At 36.8% G+C, this 18530-nt stretch overlaps 1 protein-coding gene across 4 annotated transcripts in view; it reads left to right on the forward strand.

Annotated features, from left to right (window-relative positions):
- The window catches only part of LOC102142266 (stabilizer of axonemal microtubules 2), a 52808-nt gene that overhangs the window by 19009 nt on the left and 15269 nt on the right, over window positions 1–18530 (forward strand). For 3 of the 4 annotated variants that reach the window (XM_045397409.2, XM_005560287.4, XM_045397410.3), the window contains one exon: window positions 13826–16940. The exons of the other annotated variant lie outside the window; for it this stretch is intronic. In XM_045397409.2, coding sequence (XP_045253344.2) covers window positions 13826–14775 — 950 coding nt within the window. In that variant the 3' untranslated portion in view covers window positions 14776–16940. Of the gene's footprint in view, window positions 1–13825; window positions 16941–18530 lie in introns of those variants that run through there. 4 annotated transcript variants of the gene reach the window in all.

The following is an 18530-nucleotide window of genomic DNA, read 5'->3' on the forward strand; positions in this document are numbered from 1 at the left end:
AGTCATAATGCAAGTCTCAATAAATTGAAAAACATTGAAATAATACAAAGCATCTTCTCAGACCACAGTAGAATAAAAATAGAAATCAGTACCAAGAGGAAATCTAAAACCCCATTGTCTCAGCCCAAAATCTCCTTAAGCTGATAAGCAACTTCAGCAAAGTCTCAGGATACAAAATCAATGTGCAAAAATCACAAGCATTCTTATACACCAGTAACAGACAAATAGAGAGCCAAATTATGAATGAACTCCGATTCACAATAGCTTCAAAGAGAATAAAATAGGCCGGGCATGGTGGCTCACGCCTGTAATCCCAGCACTTTGGGAGGCCGAGGTGGGCGGATCACAAGGTCAGGAGATCGAGACCATGGTGAAACCCCGTCTCTACTAAAAATAGAAAAAATTAGCCGGGCGCAGGGGTGGGCGCCTGTAGTCCCAGCTACTCGGGAGGCTGAGGCAGGAGAATGGCGTGAACCCGGGAGGCGGAGCTTGCAGTGAGCCGAGATTGCGCCACTGCACTCCAGCCTGGGCGACAGAGCGAGACTCTGTCTCAAAAAAAAAAAGAGAATAAAATACCTAGGAATCCAACTTACAAGGGATGTAATGGACCTCTTCAAGGAGAACTACAAACCACTGCTCAGAAAATAAAAGAGGACACAAACAAATGGAAGAACATACCATGCTCATGGATAGGAAGAATCAATATTGTGAAAATGGCCATACTGCCCAAGGTAATTTATAGATTCAATGCCATCCCCATTAAGCTACCAATGACTTTCTTCACAGAATTGGAAAAAACTGCTTTAAAGTTCATATGAAACCAAAAACGACTCCGCATTGCCAAGACAATCCTAAGCCAAAAGAATAAAGCTGGAGGCATCACGCTACCTGACTTCAAACTATACTACAAGGCTACAGTAACCAAAACAGCATGGTACTGGTACCAAAACAGAGATATAGACCAGTGGAACAGAACAGAGTCCTCAGAAATAATACCACACATCTACAGCCATCTGATCTTTGACAAACCTGAGAGAAACAAGAAATGGGGAAAGGATTCCCTATTTAATAAATGGTTCTGGGAAAACTGGCTAGCCATAAGTAGAAAGCTGAAACTGGATCCTTTCCTTACTCCTTATACGAAAATTAATTCAAGATGGATTAGAGACTTAAATGTTAGACTTAAAACCATAAAAACCCTAGAAGAAAACCTAGGTAATACCATTCAGGACATAGGCATAGACAAGGACTTCATGTCTAAAACACCAAAAGCAACAGCAACAAAAGCCAAAATTGACAAATGGGATCTAATTAAACTAAAGAGCTTCTGCACAGCAAAAGAAACTACCATCAGAGTGAACAGGCAACCTACAGAATGGGAGAAAATTTTTGCAATCTACTCATCTGACAAAGGGCTAATATCCAGAACCTATAAAGAACTCAATCAAATTTACAAGAAAAAAACAACCCCATCAAAAAGTGGGCAAAGGATATGAATAGACACTTCTCAAAAGAAGACATTCATACAGCCAACAGACACATGAAAAAATGCTCATCATCATTTGCCATCAGAGAAATACAAATCAAAACCACAATGAGATACCATCTCACACCAGTTAGAATGACAATCATTAAAAAATAAGGAAACAACAGGTGCTGGAGAGGATGTGGAGAAATAGGAACACTTTTACACTGTTGGTGGGACTGTAAACTAATTCAACAATTGTGGAAAACTGTGTGACGATTCCTCAAGGATCTAGAACAAGAAATACCATTTGACCCAGCCATCCCATTATTGGGGATATACCCAAAGGATTATAAGTCATGCTGCTATAAAGACACATGCACACATATGTTTATTGTGGCACTATTCACAATAGCAAAGACTTGGAATCAACCCAAATGTCCATCAGTGACAGACTGGATTAAGAAAATGTGGCACATATACACCATGGAATACTCTCCAGCCATAAAAAAGGATGAGTTTGTGTCCTTTGTAGGGACATGGATGCAGCTGGAAACCATCATTCTCAGCAAACTATCACAAGAACAGAAAACCAAACACCGCATGTTCTCACTCATAGGTGGGAATTGAACAATGAAATCCCTTGGACACCGGAAGGGGAGCATCACACACCAGGTCCTATAGTGGGGAGGGGGTGGGGGGAGGGATAGCATTGGGAGATATACCTAATGTAAATGATGAATTAATGGGTGCAGCACACCAACATGGCACATGTATATATATGTAACAAACGTGCACATTGTGCACATGTACCCTAGAACTTAAAGTAAAATAAAAAAAAAGAAGGAAGGGGAGAATTAAAAAAAAAAAAAACCACACAAATACATGGAAACTAAACAACTTGCTCCTGACTGACTTTTGGGTAAACAATGAAATTAAGGCAGAAATTTAAAAAGTATTTGAGGCCAGGCACGCTGGCTCATGCCTGTAATCTCAGCACTTTGGGAGGCCAGAGTTGGCAAATCACAAGGTCAGGAGTTTGAGACCAGCCTGGCCAACATGGTGAAACTGCATATCTACTAAAAATACAGAAAAGTAGTTGGGCATGGTGTCGGGTGCCTGTAATCCCAGCTACTTGGGAGACTGAGGCAGGAGACTCACTAGAACCTGGGAGGCAGAGGTTGCAGTGAGCCGAGATTGCACCACTGCACTCTAGCCTGGGAAAGAGTGCAAGACTCCATCTCAAAAAAAAAAAAAAAAGCATTTGAAATAAATGAAAATAGAGACACAACGTACCAGAACTACTGGGATGTGGCAAAAGCAAGGTTAAGAGGAAAGTTTCGAGTGCTAAATGCCTACATCAAAAAGACAGAAATATCTCAAATTAACAACCTAACCTTGCAACCAAAAGTACTAGCAAAATAAAAACAAACTAAACCCAAAGCTAGCAGAAGAAATAATTAAAATCAGAGCAGAACTGAATGAAATTGAGACCCCCAAACCATACAAAGGATCAATGAAGCAAAAAGTTTTTTGAAAAGATAAACAAGATTGATAGACCACTAGCCAGATTAACAAAAAAAGACCTCCAAATAAGCACAATCAAAAGTGACATCACAACTGATCCCCCAGAAACACAACAGATCCTCAGAGAATATTATGAACATCTCTATGTTCACAAACTAGAAAGTCTAGAGGAAATGGATAAATTCCTGGAAACACAGATTCCCAAGATTGAATCAGGAATAAACAGAAATCCTGAACAGATCAGTAACGAGTAAGGAAATTGAATCAGCAGTAAGAAACCTACCAACCAAAAGAAAAAAAAAAAAAAAAAAAACCCAACCCTGGACCAAATGTGTTCATTCACTGCTGAATTCTACCAGACATACAAAGAACAGCTGGTACCAATCCTACTGAAAGTATTCCAAAAAATGGAGGAAGAGGGACTCCTCTCTGCCTCATTCTATGAAACTAGTATGGTTCTGATACCAAAATCTGACAAAAACACAAAAAAGAAAATGACATTGAACACACAAATGAAAAAATCCTCAAAAAATACTAGCACACCAAATCCAGCAGCACATCAAAAAGTTAATTCATCACAGTCAAGTGGGTTTTATTCCTGGGATGCAAGGATGGTCCAACATATGCAAATCAATAAATATGATTCACCACATAAATAGAATTAAAAACAAAAATCATATTATCATCTCAATAGATGCAGAAAAAGCATTTGATAAAATACAATATCCCTTCATGATAAAAACTCTTAACAAACTAGGCACTGAAGGAACATACCTCAAAATAATAAGAGCCATCTATGAGAAACCCACAGCCAACATCATACGGAATGGACCAAAAACTGGAAGCATTCCCTTTGAGAACTGGAACAAGACAAGGATGCCCACTCTTATCACTCATATTCAACATAGTATTGGAAGTGCTAGCCAAAGCAATCAAGCAAGAGAAAGAAAAGGCATCCAAATAGAAAAAGAGGAAGTCAAATTATCTCTCTTGGCTGACAGTATAATTTGTACCTAAGAAACCCTAAAGATCCTGCCAAAAGACTCCTAGACCTAATAAACAACTTCAGCAAAGTCTCAGGATACAAAATCAATGCACAAAAAATCAGTAGCATTTCTATACACCATAAATATTCAAGCTGAGAACCAAATCAAGAACATAATCCCATTTACAGTAGCCACACACACTCACAGTACCTGGGCATCTAACCAAGGAGGCAAAAGATCTCTACAAGGAGAAAGAAGACTACACAAATGGAAAAGCATTCCGTGATCATGGATAGGAAGGTTTAATATCATTAAAATGTCATACTACCCAAAGCAATCTACCAAATTATCAATATCACTTTTTTTTACAGAATTAGAGAAAAACTGTTCTAAAATTTATATAGAACCCAAAAAGAGCCCGAGTAGCCAAGGCAATCCTAAACACAAAGAATAAAGCCAGAGGCATTACATCTCCCAGCTTCAAACTATACTACAAAGCTACAGTAACCAAAACAGCATGGTACTGGTACAAAAATAGACACATAGACCAATGGAACAGAATGGAGACCCCTGAAATTAATCCAGACACCTATGACCACCTGATTGTCAACAAAACTGGCAAAAATTAACAACGGGGAAAGGACTCCCTATATCCATAAATGATGCTGGAAAAACTGGGTAACCATATGCAGAAGGATGAAACTGGACGCCTGCTTCTCACCATATACAAAAATTAACTCAAGATGGATTAAAAGCTCAAATGTAAGACCTCAAACTATAAAAATCCTAAAAGAAAACCTAGGAAATACTCTTCTAGACATTGCTGTAGGCAAAGAATTTATATGTTAAGTGCTCAAAAGCAAATGCAATGAAAATGTACAAAATGGGACTTAATTAAACTAAAGAGCTTCTGCACAGGAAGAGAAACTATCAACAGAGTAACAAACAAGCTTCATAGTAGGAGAAAATATTCACAAGCTGTGTATCCAACAAAGGGCTTATATCCAGAATCTATAAGGAAGTTAAATAATGAACAAGAAAAAATAAAAGGTGGGCAAAGGACATGAAAAGACACTTCTCAAAAGAAAACATACAAGTGGCCAACAAACACATGAAAAAATTCTCAACATCACTAATCAGATGAAAGCCACAGTGAGATACCATCTCATACCAGTTAGAATGGCATTCAGCCAAACAATCCCAATACTGGGTATATACCCAAAGGAAAATAAATCGTTCTATCTGCACTTGTACCTTCATTGTCGCACTTTTCACAATAGCAAAGACACAGAATCAACCCAGGTGACCATCAATGGTGGATCAGATGAAGGAAATGCAGTATATATACACCATGGAATACCACGCAGCCATATAAAATGAAATCATGTAATTTGCAAGAACAAGGATACAACTGGAGGTCATTATTCTAAGTAGTTTAACACAGAAACAGAAAACCAAATACTGCATGTTCATATTTGTAAGTGGGAGCTAAACTTTAGGTATACATGGACACAAAGATGGAAACAATAAACACTGGAGATTCCAAAAGGGGAGAGGGAGAGGAAGATGCAAAGGTTGAACAACTACCTGTTGGGTACTGTGTTCACTAACTGGATGATGGAATCATTAGAAGGCTAAACTTCAGCATCACATAATATGCCCAAGTAACAAAACTTCACATATAATCCCTGAATCTGAAATTAAAATAAATGAAATAAATGGTATTGGGAAAACTGAATATCCACATGTGAAAGAATGAAATTGGAGTCTTTTCTTATTCCATACACAAAAACCAATTCAAAGTGAATTGAAGACTTAAATACAAGACCTGAAACCATAAAATTCCTAGAAGAAAACATGGGGAATTTCCTTGACTTTGACCTTGCCGGTGGTTTTTTGGATATGACTCTGAAAACACAGGCAACAAAAACCAAAATAGATGAATGGATTACACCAAATTAAAAAGTGTCTGTACAGCAAGCAAACAATCAACAAAAGAAAAATGCAACTTACGAATTGGTAGAAAATATGAGCAGACCATGTATCACATAAGGGGTCAATATTCAAAAAAAATAAGGAACTTACCCAACTTAATAGCAAAAAGAAAAAAATAAAAGTGGATTAAAAATTGACCAATGTACCGGAGTAAACATTTTTCCAAAGAAGACATACAAATGGTCAATAGATATATGAAAAGGTACTCAACATCACCAATCACCAGATAAATGCAAATCAAAACCACAGTGAGATATTATCTCACGCTTGTTAGGATGTCTGTTATAGAAAAGATAAAAGATTACAAGTGTTAGTGAGGATGTGGAGAAAAAGGAATCCTTGTACACTGTTGGTGGGAATGTAAATTGGTATAACCATATGGAAAACAATATGACGTTTTCTCAAAAATTAAAAATGGAACTTTCATATAATCCAACAACTTCCCCTCTGGTGTATACCCAAAGGAAATGAAATCAGTATCTTGAAGAAATATCTGCACTCTTATTTATTGCAGCATTATTCACAATAACCTAGGTAAGAAACAACCTAAATGTGCATCAATCAATGAATGAATAAATGTGATGTGTAAATGTATGTCTGAATATATATATAGTACACATATATTCCATCATGTATTATGTAATAATATACATAATAATGATGTATAAATCTAAAAGAGTTGAATACATAGAAGCACAGGATAGAATGATGATTACCAGGGCCGGGGAAGTGGGGGAAATGGGGAAATATTGGTCAAGAGGTATGAAGTTGAAGTTGTATAGGATGAATAAATCTAGAGATCTAATGTACAGCATCGTGACTCTAGTTAATAACATACTGTATACTGGTAGATTACACGTAGTCACACCACACACACACGCACACATGCACACACATGCACACACAAAGGTTGCTGTGAGGAGATGGATATGTTTTTCACTTTAGTAATCATTTTACTGTGTGTGTATATATAAAACACCATGTGAATCTTAAATACAATTTTCATTTAAAAATAAAATATGGACTATATAAAAAGAAACTTTATAATTGAGAATATAGAAAAACAATAGCATGAAAAATGAAATTGCCATACTATAAATAAATATGAGATATCATCAGGGGAAGCCATAATTCACTGGAAAATTAGTGGAAAAAGCAGCACTTCAAGGATTTATACTTGGTAAGTTATCACTTCAGGCCAGGCTGGGAATGCATCAGAGATTAGTAAGTATTGATATATAGAAAGAGGAGGGATATTCTAAAAACTGGTATGAAATGAGTAAAAAATCATAGAACCAGAAAAATAAAACAGTTATTCAGTAGACATGGTGAGGAACAGAAGTTTTCAGGGATGAGAGATTGGGGTATAATTCTATAAAGGTAGATTGAGATCAGTTTGGGAAGAACCTTGATTGCCAGGCTGAGGGGCTTGACATAAGTATAGATTTTAAAAAATCTTCTTTTAAGGGCACCAGACAGCTATAGAAGCAAAAAACTAAAATTTCAGAGAGATAGGAGCCCTTCCTCAGTGAGTTGATATGGCCAGCCATTTACTTCTCCGGGAACAATTGTCAAGTCTAGGCCTATGCTGAGGATTGAGCTTGGCATAAGCAGAGAAACTCTAGTAGGGGAAAGAGAAAGCAGTGAAACACTTGAATGTGGGCTGGTAGGACTAATTGAAATCTAGAAGAGCCCCAGATACATGGCTGGTTTTCAATGTGAGACATTCATTGAATGTTTGTAGGGGAGGGGGTATGGTGTGCTGAGAGGCTGGACCAGAAAAATCCCACAGGAATATCCCACAGTCTTATTTGGGAGTAAATTCTTAAGAGAGAGTTCCACTAGGATGAGGTCCTTACTACAGACACACCTCAATCTTGTTCTTGAGACATTTGAAACTAGAGTAAGACTATGTCTAACTAAAGATGCCATTGAGCACTGATCTAGCTCAGAGTCTGGTAAGAATGAGGTGATCTGCCCTGTATTCTAACATAGGAAAGAGCAAATTGTCTCCTGTTGAAATAACATTGATTTTAGTTTTTATGATTCTCTTATACACAACATCCAGCATATAGTAAAATGTTATGAGGCCTATGAAGAACCAGGAAATATTTGAAGAGATAATGGTCAAGACTTTTCCAAAACTGATGAAAGAATCAGCCCACAGATTCAAGAAGCTCGGCAAACTCCAAAACAAACACATAGGAAGCCACCCTAGACAACTATTGTCAAACTTGGGAAAACCAAGTAAAGATAAAGTTTTAAAAGTAGCAAGTGAAAAACTATACATTATCTACAAAAAGAAAAAGTTATATCTGACTTTTAAACAGAATGACATGTGACTTTTCAATAGAAACTATGGAAGTTAAATGATAATGAAATGACACTTTAAAAGTGCTAAAGGTGCAAGAAAGATCTAGAATTTTGAAGCCAGAAAATCTGAGAATTGTATATCTAGTAAAAATAGCCTTGAAAAATTAAAGCAAAGTAAAAATGTTTTCAGACAAAAAAAAAAAAAGTGAGATACCTACTACAAAAAGTATTGAAATTGTTCAGTTAAAAGGAAACTTATTCCAGATAGAAGCATGAAATGCAGGAAGGAATGAAGCACACAGAAAGGGTAAATAATGTGGGTAAAAATAAAAGAATTTGACAACTTAAAGTCAAAATTACTATATTATGTTTTTACACAAATTTAAAAGTAAAATATGTTAGAACAGTAGTACAAAAGGCAAGAGGAGTTAAATAGAATTAAATTGCTTACAGGTTATTCCATTCTAGAAGTGGTAAAAATATCCATTTAAGTTTGAGCCAGAAAAATCTCATACCAAGTCAAAAATTCATTTTTATTTTTAAAACATAGAAAGATAAAATTCTAATAGTAAAGTGGAATAATAAAAATTCCATTTATTAATACAAAAGAAGGCAGGAAATAAGGGGCATGGGAACAAAGAAGGGAAAAATCAAAAGCAAATAGCAATACAGTCAACTTAAGCCCAGCTGGATCGTTATATTAAGTGTAAATGAACAAAATATTGTGATTAAAATTCAAAGATTGATTTTTCACACATTAAAAAGATATATTCTTAAAAATATGCCAGTAATTTACAACTTACATAAAATTGATAAATTTTTTGAAAAATACAATTCACCAAAAGTAACCCAAGAAGAAATAAAAAGTAAAAATAACCCTATATCTATAAAGGAAATTGAATTTGTAGAATTGAAGGTGTAATTTTAAACCTCACCATACAGAAATCCAGCATTTTCAGATTCTGTGTGGGATGCAGAAAGTCGGAAAGATTATGACCCCAACATAACAATAAGAAAAAGCCAGATAATCTACAAAATCATAAATGTGTATGAATCCTTTAGAAAGCTGAGATCACAGGTTAACCAATTAGCCTGACATTAAGGAAAAACAACTTCCACCCAGTTGAGACAGGAGGCAAGCACTGTTTCACCCAAAGCAGGGCATGGAATGAGACTAGCTGTTACACAAGTGGATAAAATAATTCATTTACATCTTTAACTAATTGCTAAAGACTTGAGTGTGAGCTACTGTGAGAGTATAGAAGCTCTGAGAACGTCAGACACTAAAGGGGGAGTTCAAAACCACTCATAGACACTTCCCTATGGATGTTCACTGTGTGATCATCAGAAAGATTGGAAAAGAGGTTGGAGACCACAGAAAGTTTACTTTGTAGTGCAGGCATGGAGAGAATAATTGTTGTTGTTGCAAAAGAAAAAAAGCAGGAAGCTCCATTTGAATGCCTTTAACCTACAGAACGAAAGTATTAATCCACTGCAGGAGAGGCATCACTGTGACAGCCCCAATGAATAAGTGAAGATGTATTGCAACTTGATGAAAGATAAAGGAAAAACAACAACAAGAAGCAAAATAAAACTAAACCTTGAACATGAAGAAAGAACAGGAAACTGTCTCAGGACCAACAATTAGAGACCTACTACATCAAGTGAAGGGGCAGGTGCACTGAGAGAGCCCTGCTTCTGAGACACAGGGGCATAGGGCCTGCCTAAGACTGAAGCTGGACAGGGACAACAGAGAAACCACCACACACTCACCTTCCATTTTCCAAACACAAGATTCTAAATGTGTATGCCCTTAACACTTGATCTTCAAATACTCAAAGCAAAAACTTACAGTACTAACATAAGAAATGTAAAAATATGCATTTGTAGTTGGAGACTTCACTGTCTTTAAGTAATCTATTAGAACATAGGAAAGGATAAGGATATAAAGACCTGAACAACACTATCAACAATGTTGTCCAAATTGACATTTGTAAAGCACTTCTGCCAACAATAACAGAATACACATTCTTTTCAAGTGCACATGAAACGTTCATTCAGATAAACTATATTTGGAGTCATAAAACAAACCTTAACAAATATAAAATAATTGAAATCATGCAATGTGTGTTTTTGATCATGACAGAATTGAATTAGACATCAATAATAGAAAAAAAGTGGAAAAATCACCAAATATTTGGAAATTAAACAGCAAATTTCTAAATAACAAATTGTTTTAAGCAAAAGTAAAAGAAATTAGAAAATATTTTGAATTTAATGAAAATGAAAATATAGTATATCAAAATCTGAGAGATGCCTCTAAAGCAATGCTTTGAGGAAAATTTATAGCATTTAAGGTTCATATTAGAAAAGAAAGTCTTAATAGCCTTAACCTTTATTATATGAAACTAGAAAAATAACAGCAAATTAAATCCAAAGCAAAGTAGAAGGAAATATACAAGGATAACAGCAGCAATCAATTAATTTGAAAACAAAAAAACAAAAAACAATAGAGATAAAAAATGAAACCAAAAATTGGTTCTTTTAAAAGATAATAAGTTAATGAACCAAAAGAGAGAATACACCAATTACAAATATCAAGAATGAAAGAGAGTAGCACTACAAACCTTATAGATGTTTATTTTACATTGTGGCCTCTTCTTTTTTCTTTTTCTAATTTGCGACAATTTTATCTGGTTGCCATTCATTCCATGTTTGCTTCAAGAAGGAAGAAATTAATATTTAGAAGGTAATATCAACAGTATTTGAAAACTACTTGAAAAGGAGAGAAGGAAATGAGGTAGAGAAAGTCAATTAATTAAACAGAACCTTAGCCTGATGCCAAATTCATAATAGAAATTTTGTTGACAATGTTATTTTCTGCAGAACGTGAGTCTGAGTGAGATAATCAACTGGGGCATGCTAAGTTTTCATTTATCTGAGGGACATCCAAATAAAGATGTCTAGTAGGCAGATAAATATGTGGTTTGGTGTTTGAGGGGAGGTCTGAAGTAGAGATTCAAGTTTGGGAGTCGCCAGCATACAGGTAGTATTAAAACCTGGGAGTAGAGTGGTGATATGTAGATTGAAAAAGCTGAGACCCAGGATGATGTCCTCTGACTTTCTAAAAGTAGTTTCCAATTCGTTGGTACCATAAAACACCACAGGGAGCAGTCCCAAGTACCAGGAAAAAGTACTAGCATAAGCAACTCAAGACTTTTGTCCTCAAAGAAGAACCTAGAATAGCTCACTATATTAAAGTGGGGTTGGCGCTGTGTATACAAATAGTGTGCAAGTGCATGCAGACAATTCTTGGACTTAAAACTGTTCAGAAGAGAATAAACTTTCTAAATAGATTTTAGCTCACTAAAAAGTGAGCTGAGGAAATGTCTAACAAGGGTAATAGTGGAGCTGCCGCATAACCAGACTATATTGTTAGATGTGGACAGCATTGTTTGTTTTCTTGTTTTTTTCCATAAGTATAATAAAAGACTAAAAACAAATGATAAAGATTATGATGTTTTAAAGGTATTGCTAGAATGTTATCAATAAATATTCCAGAACAGAGAAATATTCCAGGCATATGAGCATAAGTATATTTATAGGGAGAAGATCAATGTTCTGCAATTATCTAGAACTTACATTCATACTATTGTACGCTATTACATCCATCTCTCAGTGTCCAAATTCTTGCTTCCATTTTGAAAACCAAAGCTGGTTTGGTGAGAGAGAAATATTCTCTTCTGTTAACTCTCTTGTAATGAAAATCTTTTTTCTCTTATTTGACAGCAAGAATTCTCCTTATATGATTGTGTGGAAACTATAAACCTTCAATAACATCTGTGAATCCTTTTAGTGAAAAATAGTGTTATACTTTTATACTTTAGTTTGCAAAGAAGAGAGATTCCCTCATGGTACCTCGAGAAAAAAAGACTCCAGTAAAGCTTCATGTGAACTGAAAATGGAAAACTATCAGGTGCCCAGGGAGCTTGAAGGAAGAACTTTTCCCTTCATCTCCGCAATGAGCTACACGATTTCTCTCACAGCACCTTCACTTGCCTTCACTCATCTGCTCTGATTGCCACTTTACTAACTGGCCGCCGCTGCCTAGTTACCTTTTCTGTTTCTTTACAGGTCTGTTTTGAATGTAACTTCAGCTTTCCATGGCTCTTCAGCTCTACCTCCTGGCATCCTTTTCAATTCTCCCATTTCTATCTCACTCATTATTTTCAATTTTAGGTTTACAAGAATAAGAATGCTTGATCTAGCTCATCTTTTCTGTCAGTTTGTCTTCAAGGTCTCTGCTAGCCTAAAGGTCACCTATTTTTGAGTCAGGTGCCCTCTCTCATCCAAACATCAGTAATTTGATCATTTAGTCCAAAACTCGGCCATTTGGGCAGAAATGGATAAGCATTTTATCTCTTCAAAGATATCCACATAATAAGTTTTCAAGGTTTGACCTTTCCTGTAAATATTGCATAGACTTTAATCCAGATTTTAGTACGTTATCTTGCATAATAAATTTCTATCTTTTGTAAATTAATTTTTAGTATTTAGAAATACATATTTTGGGGTGAAGTCAATTCTTTGGTATTCCCTAGCTTACTATCTTCCTCATGTAGAGATAGAAAACACAAATAATCCTTAGTTGAAATATAAACATTTCGGTTTTAGTGAAGTGTACCATTACCAACTTGCAATGGTATTACAAGTCATCACTCTGTAGACACCAGAGTGACCCAAAATGCTCCACAGTCTAGGTAAACTGCAGGAAGTAGGCTTAAGGTTATTTAACTTCCAAACCCTAGATCTTTGCTCTGACGGTCACTTCAAATTCTACAATTTCAAACACCTTTGAGGGCATTCAGTTAAGGCCTATGGCCTCTAGATGGCCCTCTATCTTTTGGGAATGCCTTAAAGTCCTTTTCATGAGGGAAAGTTGAAGCCAAGAGATCTTTCTGGGATAGCACATGTTACCCTGTATCTTTACCCAAGGAGTTCTTTCTGTAGCTTCCTAGAGTATACCAGAATTAAAACTTTCTCTCCTTTGATGATTCTCTCCAAAGCAAGGAGTAATATCTGTATTACTTTTGCCCACACATGAGGGCACTTGATTTTATTTCAAGCCCTGGATTTTAGACATACCTTAGCATTTTGTGAGTTGTACTTAAAATCCCAACCACTTCCTAGGAATTCAACCATAATCTCCTAAACTCTGTCCTCACCTACAACACAGTCCTTTTGGCTTTCAAGAACTATCAGCAATCAGGTTCAGATGTGCCTTTCCTTTGTTATGTAATCAGATGAATCTGAAAGTGGAAAGTTATATGTATTAAAGTGAGGAGATGGGTAGAGGAAGGTGGAAATGAAGAAAAAGAACAAATCTGAAAGGAATCAGAGAAACTGTATTCTGATACTATTGTTTAGATTTCTAAAGGAAATGGAAAGATGTTTGGCAATGAGAGAAATCAGTTATGATTTTTAGAAGATGGTTTCCTTCAGCATTTAAAAATGTTTTTGCTTTGTTTTAATTTTCAAGATGATTATAGAGCTTGGGACCTTCATAAAAGTGAACTTTATAAGCCAGAACAAACTTATCAACTCCCTACTGTGAAATTTGGAAATTCAACTACATTTCAGGATGACTTTGTTCCTCAGGAGATAAAGCCTAGGCAAAGTGGGCAAAGCTTTAAACCCTCCTCTGTGGTCAAACGTTCTACAGCCCCTTTTAATGGCATTACAAGTCATCGCCTTGATTATATACCTCATCAGCTTGAACTCAAGTTTGAAAGGCCAAAAGAAGTTTACAAACCAACTGAGCAACGCTTTGAGGATCTCACAACTCACCGGTATGACTTTCAGGGTCTTATTGGTGAAACTGCAAAAATCTGCAGACCTGTACACACCAGAGTAACCCAGAATGCTCGGTTTGAAGGAAGCACTGAATTCCGTGAATGTTTTCAACCATGGGAAATCCCACCACCTGAGGTCAAGAAAGTGCCAGAGTATGTGCCACCTACAGGTAGCATGCTATTAAACAGCACAAGCCATCTTGACTATGTTCCGTATCAGGCCAACCGTATACTTCCCATCAGGCCAGTTTCTCATAGAAGAAGTAACAATTTTCCTTTCCAAAGAAAAAGCACCATGAAGGAAGATTTTCCAGCATGGGAAAATTGTCGTCAAGGAGTTATTAAGAAGCAGCAGATTCCCAACCCATCTGGAAAATTTGATGGTTTGAGCACTTTCAGATCTCACTATGTGCCACACAAATTGATTCCAACAGAGAGTTGCAAACCTTTAAATATTGCTTTTAAGAGTTCTGTTCCATTTGATGATGTGACCATGTACTCTATAGAGTACACACCAAAAATACAGGAAATTTGCAAAGCAAGTTACCCCTCTCCTCCAGGTTATATTTTTGAAAATACAAATTCCCAAGGTCATAAATTCTTCCGCAAGATTACTCCTGCAGTGAAGGCCTTCTAATAACCAAAATATGCTTAAAAGGAAGCTACTAGCAAGTTGTTGGTTTTCCAAGAGAAAACTCAACTTTTATAGTGAAAAAAATTTATGATATAAGAAATCTTTTTTTTTTTTTTTTTTTTTGAGAGGGAGTCTCACTCTGTCGCCCCGGCTGGAGTGCAGTGGTGCAATCTCAGCTCACTGCAAGCTCCGCCTCCTGGGTTCACGCTATTCTCCTGCCTCAGCCTCCCGAGTAGCTGGGACTACAGGTGCCTGCCACCATGCCCAGCTAACTTTTTGTATTTTTAGTAGAGACTGGGTTTCACCGTGTTAGCCAGGATGGTCTCGATCTCCTGACCTCCTGATCCACCCATCTTGGCCTCCCAAAGTGCTGGGATTACAGGCGTGAGCCACTGCACCTGGCCGATATAATAAATCATTTTTTAATATTTTTAAACAATAAAATTGGAAAATTTATTTTAAGAAATCAGAATCTTAAAATCATTTTGTATTGATATTTTAACCAAGATTGTTCTTTAATATGCATTTTGGAAGGTTGAATAATATAGATTCCCATATGTACCATTTTAATATTCAACATACTGCTTAGTAGTTTGTCCCCAGTCTATTATCATTTGTAATTCTGTTTATAATTATGGCAATTGTATGGTTATTCACATACCAGCTGTTATTTATCAAGCACATCAGGATTATCTAGGACAACATTGAAAATGATACATGGATTCCTCTTTCAAGACAATAGGATTCATTTTACTCAGACTTTCTTGCATCTACATAGCATCCACTGAGTCAAGTTTTGGTTGATGGTATACAGACTGCTGCACTGCTCCTCACCATGTTCAAGTTAGCAAGAGGCACTGTGATGTGGCAAGGAAAGGCTCTGTGTGCTGGGAATCAAAGGACTTGAGTTCAAGTTCTATTATTTTTAGAGACAGGGGTCTCACGGTCACCCATGCTGGAGTCCAGTGGCATGATCATTGCTTACTACAGCCTCAGCCTCCTGAGCTCAAGTGATCCTCCTGCCCCAGCCTCCCAAGTAGCTGGGACTAGAAGGTTGTGCCACCATACCTGGCTATTTTTTAAAATATACTTTGTAGAGACAGATTTTTGCTATATTGGCCAGGCTGCTTTTGAATCCTGCCTTGGCTTCCCAAAGCACTGGGATTATAGGCCTGAGCCACTACAGCCAGCCTGAGTTCAAGTTCTAATAATATAGATTGCTATTTGTACTACCTTAGACAGTGACTCAAATCTCTGAGACTCAGTGTCTTTGTTTGTAAAATGATGTCTGTTCTCAAAAAGAGTTGGTTTTGAGCATCAGACTATATGCTACATTTTAATCCTTAAAGTACAAGTATAAATGTAGAGGATTGTTAAAAAATCACTCAATCTCTTTTTGTACTTGTTTTCTCCTTTTCAAATGAGGAAAATTACTTACTCAATCCTCATTTTCTGTCCTGTAGCAAGGATTGTAAACTAACCTAATTTGCTTTGAGCTTCTGAGTAGTATGTGCTTCTGAGAGGAGTCTTGTCCTTTAAAACTTCATGAGCACCTGAGAAATTGTTAACAGAGAATGGAAAGCTCAGAATGGGGTAAATACAGTGGTTTGAGTAACAGTATTTGCAGAAAGGAAAAAGTATTTGCTAGGGTAGTTTTAGGAAGTTTCAGGAAGACTGACAGCTCTGAAGAAATCTTTAGGGTAAATGTAGGTAATTTTGAACCTAATTGTCATGCCAAGTCACTGTTCAGAGGCAGAACCAGCCCCCACAGGGGGCATAATCACCTGGTTCACCTCTTCCAGTGTGAAGATAAGTGCTAAGGAAAGGAATGATGCCAGGAAGTATAGTAGAAACACTCTATTGCATTGAGAAATGCTGAAAATTTCCTAGTGAATTAAACTCTTATTGGGTGGTTCCTTTTTTAAGAAAAATAAATAATTACATTATGAGAGAATATGATTTATTTTAGCATAAAGCGAATTTTAGTCTTTCATGGCTTCAAAATTATTTCAAAATATACTTTATTGAAAATCATCAATATTTGGTTATTTTAATTGTTCAAAAGTAATTTGTTCTTATTTACATTTGTTAGTAAAAGTATGGTGTGTGAAACTTTATATTTCTATGCAACATTAATAAAATCAATAAAAGGAACGGATTTTCAAGAAGTCATTTCTGTACCTAATTTTTTTTTAAAGAGAGCATTTTAATAAAGTCCTGTCTAGGTTAACCTATACATAAGTAGATGTTCTCACTTTTTACATACAAAACAATAATGTATAATCAGAATTAAAAATAAGGGAACACTACAGCACTCTGTCATCCCGTCCCATATTCCAATGCTGGATATTCAAATCCCTCTGTAATTTAATGGGGGTGTTCTCCTCCCTGAACAAAAGTCACCCTTATAAGACATCTACTAGAGTTTCCAGAGGCAATTTGCCATGGGATAAAGATTGAAGATGAATAATGGTGTTTCCCCATAATCTAGCACTCAGTGTAACAGGTGTGAAAACAGATTGAAACAGAGTACACTGTAAGACATGCAGCCTAGGAGTTCAGGAAAGTCTTCCTATGGAGAGGATAGACAGGTGAGCTGAGTCTTGGAAAATAAGTAGGAAATTGCCAGATCAAGAAAAACAGGAAGGTGGGAACAGCATAAAAAGAGGTACAGAGGGACTCTCTATCTCTGTGAAAGAGTTAAAGGAACTTCCAAGCTATGTTGGTGGAAAGCTAGCAATCCCTGATTCATTCTCCTCTTAGGCCTCCTTGAAATACTATGCGGGAACACATACAAAAAACATTTTAACAGGGCTGGAAACTAGTAATATTACTTAGCAACCTGCCAGATTCTAGAAGGAATTTCCACTATGCCAAACTTGGATAAATCTAATGAAGAAAGGAGGAAAATTCAGAGAGAAAAGATGGTAGATTTCTACCCCAGCCCCATCCCATTTCCACCGTATATCTCTGGAAAAACTTGTTGTGTAAAATAAGACCACAGACATATTAGAAATAAAGGCTTTATGATTTATAAAAACTGTACAGTCAATGGAAGGAGTGAACCCTAATGTAAACCATGGACTTTGAGTGATAATGTGTCCATGTAAGTTCCTCAACTATAACAAATATACCACTCTGGCTGGGGGTGTTGATAGTGGGGGAGGCTGTGCATGTGTTGGGGGAGGGGCATACGGGGACTCTGTACTTTCCACTCAGTTTTGCTATGAACCTAAAACTGCTCTAAAATAATAAAGTCTATTTTGAAAGTTTTCTTAAAAGCCCTTCAAGGCAGGAGGGAGATATTCAGTCAGAGGTTGGGGAACCCACATCCAAACTTCTAAATATCTCACATTTGCAGACTTGCTTTTATACAAAACTATAATCTAAGGCCTTCTCTGAGAATCACTGTGTGAGAGGATCCTCGTGATAGGAAGTGGAGGGGAGACCTCTGGAAGCTCAGGAGTCGAGGAAAGTGAACCTTGCAATCACGAGTTAGTAACTTCAAAAACGCTGTTTAAAAACATGCTGAGGTAATCGGAGCGGCGGAGCAAGATGGCCGAATAGCAACAGCTCCAGTCTCCAACTCCCAGCGCGAGCGACACAGAAGAATGGTGATTTCTGCATTTTCAACTGAGGTACTGGGTTCATCTCACTAGGGAGTGCCAGACAATCGGTGCTGGTCAGCTGCTGCAGCCCGACCAGCGAGAGCTGAAGCAGGGGGAGGCATTGCCTCACCTGGGAAGCGCAAGGGGAAA

Source organism: Macaca fascicularis, chromosome 7 (genome assembly GCF_037993035.2).
Source record: "Macaca fascicularis isolate 582-1 chromosome 7, T2T-MFA8v1.1".
Lineage (NCBI taxonomy): Eukaryota > Metazoa > Chordata > Mammalia > Primates > Cercopithecidae > Macaca > Macaca fascicularis.